General features: G+C 39.7%; 1 protein-coding gene across 3 annotated transcripts in view; it reads right to left on the bottom strand.

Annotated features, from left to right (window-relative positions):
* The window catches only part of LRP4 (LDL receptor related protein 4), an 84,613-nt gene that overhangs the window by 38,190 nt on the left and 32,523 nt on the right, over positions 1-13,900 (bottom strand). For all 3 annotated transcript variants that reach the window (XM_058852195.1, XM_058852204.1, XM_058852211.1), the window contains exon 2: positions 5,559-5,705. In XM_058852195.1, coding sequence (XP_058708178.1) covers positions 5,559-5,705 — 147 coding nt within the window. The remainder of the gene's footprint in view (positions 1-5,558; positions 5,706-13,900) is intronic.

Below are 13,900 nucleotides of genomic sequence, written 5' to 3'. Positions count from 1 at the left end.
TTTCATGCTACCTACATTAGAAAAGTGCAGCCTGACCCCCAGCTGTGTTCATATTCATGCATGTGTATAAACACATACATACCTGCAAACAGATCTGTTTGCTGAGATCCGTAGCACAGCTGGCAAAAAGTCCACGGACAAAAATAAAGGAGGTTAATCCACTCTCAGAAAGGAAAAGGAGACATTGCATTTTACTAACAAACATTTTGGAAAATCTAGTTCCAGAATAACATAAAATGTTATTGCACTGCTGAACTGTATTTAAGAATGTTGCCAGCCAAAAGAAAAAAAAAAATTAAAAAAAAATAATTTAAAAGACTATCAGCATCCAATCTTTCACAGCCCTTTGATCACAAGCACTCTGCCCGAGGCAGCATTGCATTAATTCTGGTGCCTTTTAAAGGAAACACACATTCTCCAGGCCCAATAACATGACAAAGTCGCAGATATGGAAGTGGCGTGTTTTCAAAAGAACACTGAACTCTTGACAAGAGTTGCTAGTTCTTAAAACTTGAAGTTTAGAAGTGAAGCTTCACCTGAGCCAATGCATCTGAGCTCAAGACTTGTGATTAAGTGAATGGCCGAAGGAAAATTATTCTTTCAAAGTTTTCATTAATTTTAATACAAGACCTGTGAGATTTTTATCCTAACCTCACCTTAGAAATTTTTGTTGTGGGGCTGATGAGCAGGTTATACTGATGGTCCTGCCTGGCAAGGAAGTGACCCTCTACTGGGCTTGAATGAGCTGTAACTCAACAGGAACTGCATAGATTTCTCCATGAGATGGGAACAACAGATCACTTTCAATAATCTTTCAGGTAAAAGAAGTAAATTTTTCTTCAGTCCCTTCAAAGGAAGAAGTATTGTACAACAGTGCACAGAGCTAAGCAAGCAAGTCTGTGTCCCAAAAAGTAACACATTTACAAGTTAATTATGTATGATACAGATCTAAAATTCAGAGCAAGAACACTCTTCTGGGGGGATGGTTATGGGGAGATTTGGTGTATCTTATGAGAAACAGAACTATTTATCAGTCCTCAGGCTAAGTTTACTCAGTTATCCTTTCACCCTTGCCACAGGAAGTAAGACTCATTCACACCACGCAGGACTTCAAAGGGCGTGCAGGGGGGCAGAATGAAAACCATTCCTCTGCTTGCGTGCAGCTTTCGTTAGGGACAGGCCAAAGCAGTCTCTGCTGGCACAAGGCAGGAAGGCAGCTGAACTCTGTGCATGTGCAGCGAGGGCTTCCAAGCCAGACGCTGTCAGCAAGCCAGAGAGCTGACACCAGACAGTCTATGGAGCTGGCATGACAGCTGGCAGGTTGCTTATTGCTATTATTACTACAGGACTCCGGCTTGTAAACATGATCCAGAGCAGGAAGCAAACATGTCACGGAATAATTGGCTTCCATCACAGCTTCTAATATGCAAGGAGAACAATTTCTATCACAGGTTAGTAGAGGCAGGGCTCCCCTAAAACCAATGGAAAATACCTATGGAGAGGCAGATGTTCTGAGGACACAAATACAAATGTAAAGTGTCTGGGGTGTGCAGAAACAGTGACAGATGAGGAAAAACTTAGTGCAACCAACTCAAGAAGTGGTAATTTCTTTTATAGTGTGCAACAGAATATTAAAAAAACAACCAAAAAAACACACCATATATTTTAAGAATTTGTCTTAAAACTGAAAATGTCTCTCAAAAGGAGTGTTTCCCCTGTCTGCTCCTGTTTTTCATAATTGTAACTCCACTCACTACCAAGCATCTTGCTTTTATTTTTTTACACCACACACTGCATTTCAAGCTGTTATTCTTTAACCAAAAAGACAGATTACCAATTCAAGGCTAGAAAGTTGCATTAATACAGAATTTAGCAAACTCCAATCAACTACTCAAGCATATATAAAGTACTGTATAGACACAGGTGCAAGACTGAATCTTGACCTGCTAAATTAACTCCCAACCTGTTTCACTCTTGCTTTATTAAGAGTCCAGTAGTCCAATGTCTTCCCATTTTCCTCTCTTATTCCCAAGGAAGTAGACAGAACTCATTCTTCTCATTGTATTGGCTTATAGTGTAGATTTGAGCATATGATACACTGAAGAAAAGTACACTTTAAAAAGGTATGGTTGCAGCTTTATTTCTCTGGAAAGTTTGGACATTCACAGGAGAAAAAAGAAAATCCTGTAACTCCAAAACTAACTTGCAGCAGACCAGTGGAAAGGTGAGATTCCTTGCAAACACATCTCTTCCAATCAAAGACATCTACTCGATATTATAATTCCTGCCTGTAAATTCCTGCCAGAGCTGCACATCCATACAATTGCTGGAAAAGAATCTTAATAGCTCTAACATCTCAGAAGACTCTATATAAAGTGGTTGAGGTTCGTAAGTCAGAAAAAACAACTGGACCCACTCCAGCATGAAGATTAGCCATCGACTATGGCTAAAAAACCATGTTTTTTGAGGAGTTTCTTCAAAAGGCCTTAGTAAATCTGGGGCTTGCTGGATGACTTAATCAGAACAATCCAAATCTTTAGTTCAGTATTTGTATTACAAGAAATTTAATCATTTCAGTCATAAAAAATAAATAAATAAACAAATAAAACCATAAACCAAGTTCAAAACAGAGAAGCTCAAAATTTCACTCCAACCAGGAAACTTTTTGCATGTCACAGACAAACAACCAGAGATGGAAAGAAAAATCAGTGAACCAACTGTTCTCATGTACTATGTGCATCACTGCTGATTTGTGGAAAGCTTAAACTGATTTAAAGTTTAAGCTGCTGTTCCAAGGACACAGCACTTGAGGTGTGGCCTCACCAGTGCCAAGTACAGGGTATCCTTCCAGGATGCCACTGGCCTTCTTGGCCACCGGAACACACACACTGGATCATGTTCAGCTGTTGCTGACCAGCATCCCCAGGTCCTTTTCTGCTCTGCAGCTTTTCAGCCTGTAATACTGCCTGGGTTTGCTGTGACCCATGGGCAGGACCTGACACTTCACCTCGCTGAACCTCGCACAGTCTCAGCTCATCAACCCAGCCTTTTCCTCATCCACTAACTGGGTCATCTTGTCATAGAAGGAGATCAGGTTGGTTAAGCAGGACCTGCCTTTTGTCAAAGCATATTGTCTAGGCCCAATCCCTGGTTGTTCTGCACATGTTGTATGATGGCACTAAGATGATCTGCTCCATGACCATCCCTGGTACCAGGGTCAGCCTGACAGGCCTTTAGTTCCCTGGATGATCCTTCAGACTCTTCTTCTAGATGGGTATTTTATTTGCCAATCTCCATTCAACTGGAACTTCTCCAGTTAACTAGGACTGCTGGTAAATGATTGAAAGTGGTTTGGCAAATTCTTTCTCATTCTCTCTCATTACTTTTAGGTGCATCCCATCTGGGCTCATAGACATGGCATGCTGGTCACTATTTCCTTCTGGGAAATGGGGGCTTCACTCAGCTCTCTGTCACTGAAGTCCAGCTCAAGGAACTGGGTACCCTGAATACAACTGGTTTTGGCATTAAAGACTACGGCAAAGAAGGCATTAAGTAACTCTGCCTTTTTCCTCATTTCCCTGATACAATGTTACCTTCTACATTCACCTAATGGTAAAGACTCTCCTCAGCCCTCCATTTACTGCCAATGTATTTATAGAAATTTTTTTTTTGTTGTCTTAACTGCAGTGGCCAACCTTCTTATAAACTGTAAATTAAAAAAGGCAGAAGTCAAACCCAGTTCCCACATTCTCTGCATCACTTTATAGTCTGTCTCTTATATGTCTACCTCTATCCTTCCCAACCTCCAGTGTCTGAGAATATCAGTGGATTGCTCACACTTCAGCACTACTTCCTAATTTGCACAGTTTCCATTCAAATAGATACAGGCCAGATCTCCTTAATATATTATATCTTGTGCTTAATATATCTGTGCAAGACCAAAAGGTTCCTCTCTTACAGGTAACAGAGACACATGATGCATCAGTTGATGATTCCCATCTTCAAGAGAAAAGCAGAAGAAGGCAGCATGAAAATAAACATTCTTCCTCAAAACACAAAATCTGCCCCTACTTGTAATACAAAGACTTCCCAAACAAGATATGGCATATGCATCTTTAACAGCCCTTAGTGGATTATAGGTCCATAAACTTGTCAGATTGGCATTTGAGAATGTTTTACGTTTCAATGTTTTGTGGCAAGGAGATTCACAGTTTAAGCACATGTTGTATGAAGCAACTCTTGTTAGCACCTCCTGTGCTTCCTATGGAAGATCTTATCCTTCGCACCACCCCTAAGTCCTACCATGCCTGCTTAACTTGAAATTTTTGGAGTTGAAACTTGTTGAATTACAAAGAAAATCATATCAAGAAGTATCACTTGTCTAAATCTTTACTAAGCCCACCAAAAAAAAAGTTAAAACAACCCCACCACCATCCCCCAATCTCCATGCCTACCTGCAAAAACAAAAAACAAACAAACAAAAAAAAAAATCCCCCAAAAAATGTCTTCTGTGCTTTATAAAAAGCCAGTAAAACCAGCTTAGCTATTGGATACGCCTTACCTCCCCAAGACTCAAGGTCTTCCACATTACTCAGCTTTTGCAATATTTTAAGAAACAAGAATTGAGAAGGAAGGAAATTTTCATGAAGCTGGGTTGACACTTCTACATTTAATGAAGAAGAGATTCTTTAAGACAATATTTAGAAGACTAGGAAAGCTCCTTCCTACACGGTATCAACAGCAGCAACCAGGGAAGGTTAGAGAAAGATCCAGCAGGGAAAGATAAATTTCTCTCTCATGTCCACTGCTAGGAGCCTTAAATTTTCAGCTCTATGACAACGTTTAGTAAGGGAGTTTCATGAGACCAGGCCTTTTTTTCCACTCTTCAATTCAACCATGCTCTGTGGAATCCAAAGAGATGAGGTAAAAAAGGAATTTGCTTGTGTCTCCACAGAAAGAGGCTTTCTCTATTCATCTGTCATGCTACACCCACTCAGAATGACATTTCACATCAGTACTCACCTAGCTGGGCTCAGCTACACAGATGCCCACACTATGCAGATACACAGTACTTGCAAGGTAACCTCTCTCAGCAGACCCCAAGACCAATGAATGTTATTTCAGTGTTTGCCTTCCCGCCCTTCACAGGGCAGCCAGGACAGAAACTAGAATGTTACTTAAGAGGGTACATACCCTCAATATGCCTCTTCACGCTTTTTATTTTCCATTAATATTTACAGCAAAATCATTCAGAGATAGTGCTCTTGCAAGGGTGGAAAAATGAGAGGTACTTTTCTCTGTCCCTCCTCTCCCTCTAACATAGTCATGTCTTACCACCATCTAAAACTAGCTGCAAAAAAAGCCAAAGTTGGGCTTTCACAGTGTTTTATATCAGTGTACAATGGCTTTGTTTGACTCTGAGTCAGTCAAAAGTACATCATCTACAATCAAAAACTTTTGTCATACAAATGGTAGGATGTGCCTGTAAAACAGGGAAGCACCTGCAGAGAAAAAGATACTCAATTTTCCCAAACACAAGTCAAGTATGGTATTCTTACTGCAGCCGTCTTCATCACTGTGGTCCCCACAGTCATTGTCTCCATCACATTGCCACTGAGCAGGGATGCATGTGCATTCACCAAAAGCACTGACAGCACAAGTAAAATGATTACGTCCACAGGAGCACTCAGTGCTACTTGTAACACCTGTAAAGGAAGAAAAAAAAGAAAGATGTTTTGAAGAGATCCCATCTATTCTAGAGTAAATATTAAATACAAAGTGACATCAACTCTTCTCTGTGTATGCATTACTGTGTTATGAACACATCCTTGACTGCAAAGGAAAATATTCACCCTCCTCGCTTGATGAAATTGAAGATCAATTACTATGCGCAGTTTCATGGAAACGGGCTCTTTGAAGGCAACAGCAAAGTGAAACTTGCCAAAAAGAGACTTGGGAATCAGCTGAAAAATAACTCGTCACTAATCACAAACATTCTAGGAATGCCAGGTATCAGAACACCCCTCTTATTTTACAAACTCAGTCTTCTCCTAGACCACAGCACTGCTGCTGCTTTTCACTTAGTTCTGACACCACAACACAAGGGGAAAACTCTATGAAGTAGAATCCTTGCTATTTGAAAGGTCTTCTCCAAACCCTAAACTTTATAGATATATACCTTTTGCATGTCACTATTTTAGACATTTCAGACTCCAGTGAAAATGGAAAAAAAATCTTTTATTATTTACCTGTAAACATTAAACTGTTACATAGGCTGCACATAACTGACATTTTTAAGAGCGAGAGGATTTTCAGCTTTACAAACTGACCAAAAGAAAATGTAGTCCAAATGATAATCTATAGCCTGATAAGAATATTTTTTCCCAGCCTTAAAGTTAGCCTAAGGACCTCCCAGCCCTCCTTTCCCACCTTCAGAACAATACACTAACACAACTCTTGACTCTCATTTCTGTGCAAATTCAACTATTTGATATTACCCCACACTTTCTCTTAAAAAATTCTCTTCCTTGAGAAAGAACAGCTATAACAACCCCCCAAAAATTAAAAGGTCATGCCTGAACTTCTGTCTGACATTATCTAGACAATCTATATAATCAATATCACTGTTAAACAAATGATTACTCTATCAATCATCAACTCCCTCAGGCTAGCTGGGTTGGATTTTTTTGCATGGCTCTTTCTGCAATTCAAACCCAAAGCTCTTAGATTAAACAACAGATCATAAGGAAAGAATTACAGAGAAATACCTGCTTCAAGTGGTAATCACATACATGCTAAACTATTTTCAGACTTTTTGATTTCATTGACCTCATTTATACATCTAGTGTACCTGTGATTAACCATAAACTGTATCAACCTTAAGGAAGAAGAAAAAACAAGCCTCATGATTTCCTAATTTTCCATTCTAATTGAGAAAAGCAGAATCTGAAAAATTGATGTAATACTTCTGCAACTCTTTCAACAACAGAATGCCCTTCAGTGAAGAGATTCACTTGTGCAAGTAAAGCAAAGACTGAACTTCAGAAGGGATGCACTTCCTTGAAAAGGGATTACATTATGCTGCTTCTGCACAAAACTGGCTGAAGAGGTTTCTGCCAGCCTCAGCTGCCTGCCTGCAAATGCTACACTGCAGGTTGCAAGGCCTTAACTACAAATTATTTTCCAAGCTGAACTGCACCCAACAAATTAGTTGTGGGATTTCTATTCCATCTGTCATGGGTGTAAAAACCTTTTAATCTTTTGCTCATATCCACTACAAGTTATCTTTGAAAGGTTTAGTATAAAACATACATCTCAAGGTATTACCGCATACAACCAAAAAGCAGCCATCATCTGGTGTATCAAGGGATAAAGGCCGAAAGAACAGTTGAATAAGGAATGAAAGAGGGTAGAGTGGTCAGATCTCCTGAGGACTTTCCAGGTATGGCCAGGCCAATGGCTGGGTCAAAAGGACAGCAAGTGGGTGATATAGCCAGAAGGCAAAAAAAGCAACAGACATTCCTAAGAAAAAGCAATTCATCATCTGCGCAACATTTCAGACTAGTAGAAATAAACTAAGGGAAATTCAGAAGAACCACAACCACCCACAAAAATCAAATAGGTTTCTTCAAACTGACAACACAGAACATTCAGGAAAAACCATCTTCTGCTGTCACCTACAACCTTTTAAAAAGCCAGAACTAGTTGTATATTGTAGCCAAAATAGCTACTGTTCAAACTATCTTTTCCAAATCAATTTTCTACCATTATCCTCAAAAGCACCCCAAAACACTCATCCCAGCTACTTTAAGCTCCAATACCCCTTCCTGTTGGAAAGGACCAACAAGACCACTATAATTTAGGTTGGAAAAGATCTCTAAGGTCACCAAGTCCAACCATTAACCCAACACTGCCAGGTCCACCATTAAACCATACCTCTAAGTGCCACATCCACATGCCTTTTAAATAACCTCCAGGAATGGAGACTCCACCATTCCCTGGGTAGCCTGTTCGCCAGTGCTGACAAGCCTTTTGGTGAAGAATTTTTCCCCAATATCCAATCTGAACCTCTTCTGACAGAACTTGAGTCCATTTCTGATCATCCTGCTCCCCTTTGTACCTGGGAGAAAAGACACCTAGCTCCCCTACAACTCCTTTCAGGTAGTTGTGGAGAGTGATAGTCTCCCTGAGCCTCCTTTTCTCCAGGCTAAACAACCCCTAGCTCCTTCAGCCCCTCCTCTGAAGACTTGTTCTTTAATCCTTTCACCAGCTTTTCTGGCCTTCCCTGTGAGCAGCATGGCAGTACAGCTCTGCAACAGCAAAGAAAGAATTAGTGCAGCTGTCCCAGTCTGCAAACTGTAACTTAATCTGCTGTATTGTCAAACACATAGTTCTCTTCAAAGTTCCTACTAATAATAGGCTATATATAAGCACACACATACTAAATGTGTTCTTCTCACTTCATTAAAGTTGCTATGTTCCATCATCTCTTCTTTGTGATTTTACCACGCTACTGAAACTGTTGGAAGCTGAATGACACGTTATGACCCAGATACCAACCAGCACTCTCTCATATGCACTAGCTGGTGTCTGTAGTGCTGTTATGTAAGCATACTTTGCTTAACTATTTTGAATTACAGCCTTTGCAGATCTAATAGTTTGTGATTTGTTCCCTTAAGGGAACTAACCTTCTAGTCATTATAAATCATGATCTACCCCGGTTTTGCACTTGTGAAGTAATGCACATGATTGCTGGGAAAGCACACCAATTTCAACCTATGAAAAGTTTCAGAAGCAATCCTGGATGTCTGGTGTTTCCCAGCAAAAAGAACAAGGTGAATGAAAGCTGGCACACCTGAAGGCAGCAGGAATTTTCTCAATGATTTCAGTGTGGATAGTATTTCACCTTTGACGTCTCATGCTTATCTTCCAGTGCTCAGAGCTCCAGTGACACTATCCTGTAACTCTATCTGTAACAGTAGAGGGTCAGGAAGGATAAAGATGAGAAGCATGTTTTTTCCAGCTCCAAGCGGAAGTGGTGCACTTGGTGTGAGACGCCTTAGCAGAATATCCACTCTCTTACCTCAAACTCTCATTAAACACTGGGAGCATAAGACAGAAGGCTGACCAAACACACATATAAAGCTCCAGTGTCACGTTTCAGTCCCAGTTAGTCAGTGGGCCAGGAACAGGACGGAAATCAGCGCTTGCTGTTCAGGCAACTGGACCAGCAATCAAAGGGCACATATCTAATTGCACTTCTACACATTATTCTGGAGCAGGAACAATGAAAGGCACCTCTGGGATTAGTTATGGCAAATATTTTTCCTGGAACTTTACATTACATTGCAAGCGTGGAAATTTTACTAACTCTGTATTCAAAAATCTTTTCACTTGTGCAGGAGGCAAGCCCCTGACTTATTTTAGCAATGCAATATATACAAAACAATACGAAAAAGCTAAACAGAGATATTGCCACATGCTGAGCTGATATCACTCAATTTTCATGGCCTCTCCTGATCCCTCATGTGACCACAACAATTTCCTACTGTCACTCGCCTGTGGGTATAAAAAACCAAAAAATCATCTTCACTCTCTGTAGTTTGGTTCCCTCCAGATGCATAGCAGCAGGATCCAGTAACCAAACAGTTTTCTATCAAAGTATACAAACAACCTCCAGATTTTAAAAACAGGAAGTCAGTCTAAACACAGGCCTCATACTTAGTATCTGCCATCACCTTAAATTTAGCATGGCATGCTCTGTTTCCTCAGATTCCTTCCAAATATCCTCCACATCTTTGTATTTATTTGAGAAATGAAATGTCTCCTGAGGAAGGGTGAGTTGCCCCTCCCCTCTTAAAGCAATAGTTAGGATCTATGTCGTTTTATGTTTTTATGTCTAAAGCTGGCAAAGCAGTAATGTCATTTCTGGCTGAAAAGCAGAAGTCAATTATCATCCTGTCATTTCTGTGTATCCTTTATTTGGAGGGGGGGCAGGTGGTGGGGGTGTTGGGAGGAGCAAGGGCAGGGCTGCTTAAACAGTGGGTTGTTACTCTGCTTCCTTCACCTCCCAGCAACTCTTCATCAGGCCAAACAACATCACCCCAATAAAGCAAAACCTAATATGCAAACCTTCAGAACTACTACAGAGCAGCCCTGTATTTGCCACAGATTCATAAAAATATTGACATTACAAAGAAAACTTAAGTAGACAGGGTAATTACCAAACCGGGCTCTTGTTATTGCTTTGATAGAAACAGTAGATTTCTGGTGGAGAGTGAAAACTCTGTTTTGTTTAAGTCCTGAAGGCATGCTTTATTCCAAAAAGAAAAATTCTAACCCTCTCCCTCTTCAGTAAAAATAATGACACATGGCAGATCTTAACACTATTTTGTTCACTATTATTCAACTTTTGACAGGCTGTTGCTTCAACATGGAATCATGCAGCAGCCCGGTTTGGAAGGGACCTCAAAAGATCAGCTGCTGCAACCTTTTAGGGAAAATGGGAGCCTGGATGAGACTAACCCAGTACAGTTGCATCTTGAGAACCTCCAGCAATGGGGACTCTGTCATGTTCCTGGGGAGGTAGTGAGGAGGTAGCATGATTGTTCTCACTGTAAAAAGCATCTTTTGTTGAGATGAACACATTCCTGTCAGTCTCTGGTAGCATTCTAGCACTATCAGAATTTTATCATATTCACATATGGATGAAGTTTCCTCAATGAACAACTGCAAAAGATCCTGGCTTCAATGGTCAATGCCATGCTGTCTTTCCAAATTTTCTTTCATCCAGGTATCAAGAATCAACTACATAAAAGAGACTCCCACTCCACACAACCCTGTTGATTGTATCTTTTCCCTTTGATCCTAACATAGGACCTCTTACTGTTATTTTTAAAATCAGCAGTAGGAAGATCACAGCCATCAGTTTGTTTTCACCACCCTCCAATTCTTCATGTACCTGTAATATGGGATAGCACAGCTAAAACCACCGCTAAGTATCCTTTAAGTCCTTCTAAGCTGCAAGGAAAAAAGCAACAACAACTTTAGAAAAGCCAGAACTACAAACAGATTTGGCATTATTTACAGTTGAACATTGTTCAGCTCAGAATCAGAAGCCTCTGGTAAGAACAATCATTCTCTTGGTCCAGCTTTGAGTAACATATGAACCTGGGTTTCCCCCCCTCCATGGACAGGCTCTTAATTCTGGCTTACAGAAGACCTTCAATGGAAGCAGAGCTCTTTCTGCAAACCTCATTATTACAAGAGACAGAATCAAAAATATGACAATACCATATTTTATAATTTCAACTCTACCACAGAAAAATCATGAGGGGACAGAAAATGTAAGTGAATATTGAATGAGTGTGAAAATACAGGACACATTTGACACTTAGAGTGACAAAGAGGGAAAAAGAAATCCAGGACTTTGTAAATGAAGTGGAATATGGTTGATGGAATTAAAGGTGAAAGGAGAGAACTAAAGTCCTAATAGAGATGGGCATAAGGCTGTAGGGTTTTTTCCACAGAGAAAGCATGGAAGGGTATCCCCAGATGCATTTTTGAACAAATCTGGAATAAGCATCAGAATATTTTGACTTGGCTTCAACAGATGCACTGAATTTCTTTCTTCCGTATTTTAAGAACTCACAAGCATCTGATTGTTTACTTGGGGTTAAAATTAGTGAATTCTGTAACACAGAATTTTTTAACAGCCTTCTTAACACCTTACACACCTGTTGCTAGAAGGTCTGTGTCAGATAACAATTATCCCTTTTTCTCCGCTTCCAGGCTCACTTTTGCATTCCCATCACATACACACCTTGTTGAGGGAAGATGTTGGATATGTCAGATGGTGTTAAGCATAGTTCAGATAATACATAGTTCAGATGATTCCTTCTTTATCCAGCACTTCCCTGAATTCCTACAGCAAAGAAGCTCAGCTTTATTTGCTTGCCTGTCTTGAGAGAAAATGAAAATTTTGGATTCCTCTCTTACCCAAATAGCAGTTTCCACTGAAGGAAAAAGTACAGTTAATCCAGCTTTAGAAAAGGGATTTGCTGACCATTGTTTAAAACTCAGAGCTCTGCTGGCAGACACAGCAAAGGCAACATTACAGTGTGACAGCCTGATGTCAGAAGGGGCACCGTGCACTGATAAAAGCCAACAGTTTTCTCTTCTTTTCTACTCCTATTACAGAAGCATCTGAAGCAGTTCTGATTGGGTACCCACATGGTCTTTGAGCTGTTGAAGCCTGCCTAAAGTTAACATCACTAGGAAGAGCAATCCAAAAGTTTTCAAAGCTTTAAACAGAATTGTTAAGGTTTTATTCGAGGAAGTATGTGATGGTGGTAAGGTTAAGGAAAAAAAATACATACCCTCAACAAAACCACATGAACCAGAGAAGAGATTGAAGATGTTACCGCTTTTTGGTAGTGGAATATGGTGTCTATTTTGGCAGTCTCCAAGTGAGAATGAAAGTTTCCTAGTCCTAGAAGTTCCCCTTTCAATTTGAAAAAGCAGGGATACCTCAATCCTGAACCAGCTTGTTCTCAATTAAACACGTGACTGAACAAAGTACTAGGGAGAGGCACATCAAGCACAGAGGTTATCAAGCACAATCACCTTCAGTTACCATATTAAACTATACAACTACACACCTTAGACCTCAAAAATGTTACACTTAATGTGAGCACAAAGAATAGAAAGCATAAGGAAAAGAAATTCCACAGGGCTTCTGCTAATTAGGACTTCAAGAAAATAAGGGGTGCAACAAAGTGCAAACTGACTGACTGTTAGTACAATGGGTATATGACTGAGTTAGACTGGAAAAGAAGCTGTATTTTCAGAAACACTGCATGGGGAGAAAAATAGGAGGCCTTTAAAAACATGCTTGAGTCTCTGGATCCCAATTCTGATCCCACAGAATTAAAGACCAGCAATCTCACTGAAAACCCCTACCTGCACCCAGGAAATAGGAAAGCATTTCCTATTTCCACTACCATTGAAAAAATTATTAAAAAATAGTAAGCTAATGTTGGAAAAAAATACTGAAGAAGCATTTGATTTGAACATAAAAAGACTCCAGGATTAAGAAGCAATTGTTACAGTTCCTTCTCCCAAAACTTTAAAGCCATAAATTAACACCTTGCAATAATCAATGTGACTATAACTGAGGTCTCTAGATACTTGTCCTAACTCTATCTATATCTTCTACAGAACTTGACAAAATTACTTTTTCCCTTCTACAAGTGGGTATACTACTATTATGCCACCACAATGTACTGAGGCTTAATGTTTAATCTGTTTCTACATATACAGTCTTTGAACAGAAGGTACATTATTATTGCCATGAAAATCTTACTCAAATTGGCTGAGTTACCAGCAAACACAGATCAAAAAAAGTCAGCTGAAGGACCATAAACAAAAGATAATGAGAAATGGCAGCAAGTCAAGCTGCAGGGGGTAGAGCTAGCTAGTAGGTATTATAGGGATCAGCATTAGATCCAGTCTCATTAAATAACTTCATTAATGATCTGCAAGAAAAAGTAAGTATCAAGTTGAAGGAGCCTGAAAATGATACCAAAATAGGAAATATTCTGCTCCAAACACAACAGAGGAAAAAGAAACAATATAGAAGGGACTTTAGAAGATTAGTGTTAAGGGCAGGAAATTAAGATTCAACCTTCAAAAAAGTATTTTTTTTAAACTGGTGCATCTGGTGGAAATTAATTTGAAACAGATTGAACAAATTAATAGAAAAGGCTGAGATGAAGATATGCCTGGAAAAATCAAGGAGCAAGAACAAAAGACTGGCCATTGGTTTCTGCTATGACACAATATGGCAGCCAGAAAAAAAATACTTTAAGCTAATTATGCATAAATGTCACATCATGGAGGA

The sequence above is a fragment of the Poecile atricapillus genome, chromosome 1 (genome assembly GCF_030490865.1).
Source record: "Poecile atricapillus isolate bPoeAtr1 chromosome 1, bPoeAtr1.hap1, whole genome shotgun sequence".
Classification (NCBI taxonomy): domain Eukaryota; kingdom Metazoa; phylum Chordata; class Aves; order Passeriformes; family Paridae; genus Poecile; species Poecile atricapillus.
The sequence above is the reverse complement of the archived record's forward strand: the minus strand, read 5'-3'. Positions and strand labels throughout refer to the sequence as shown.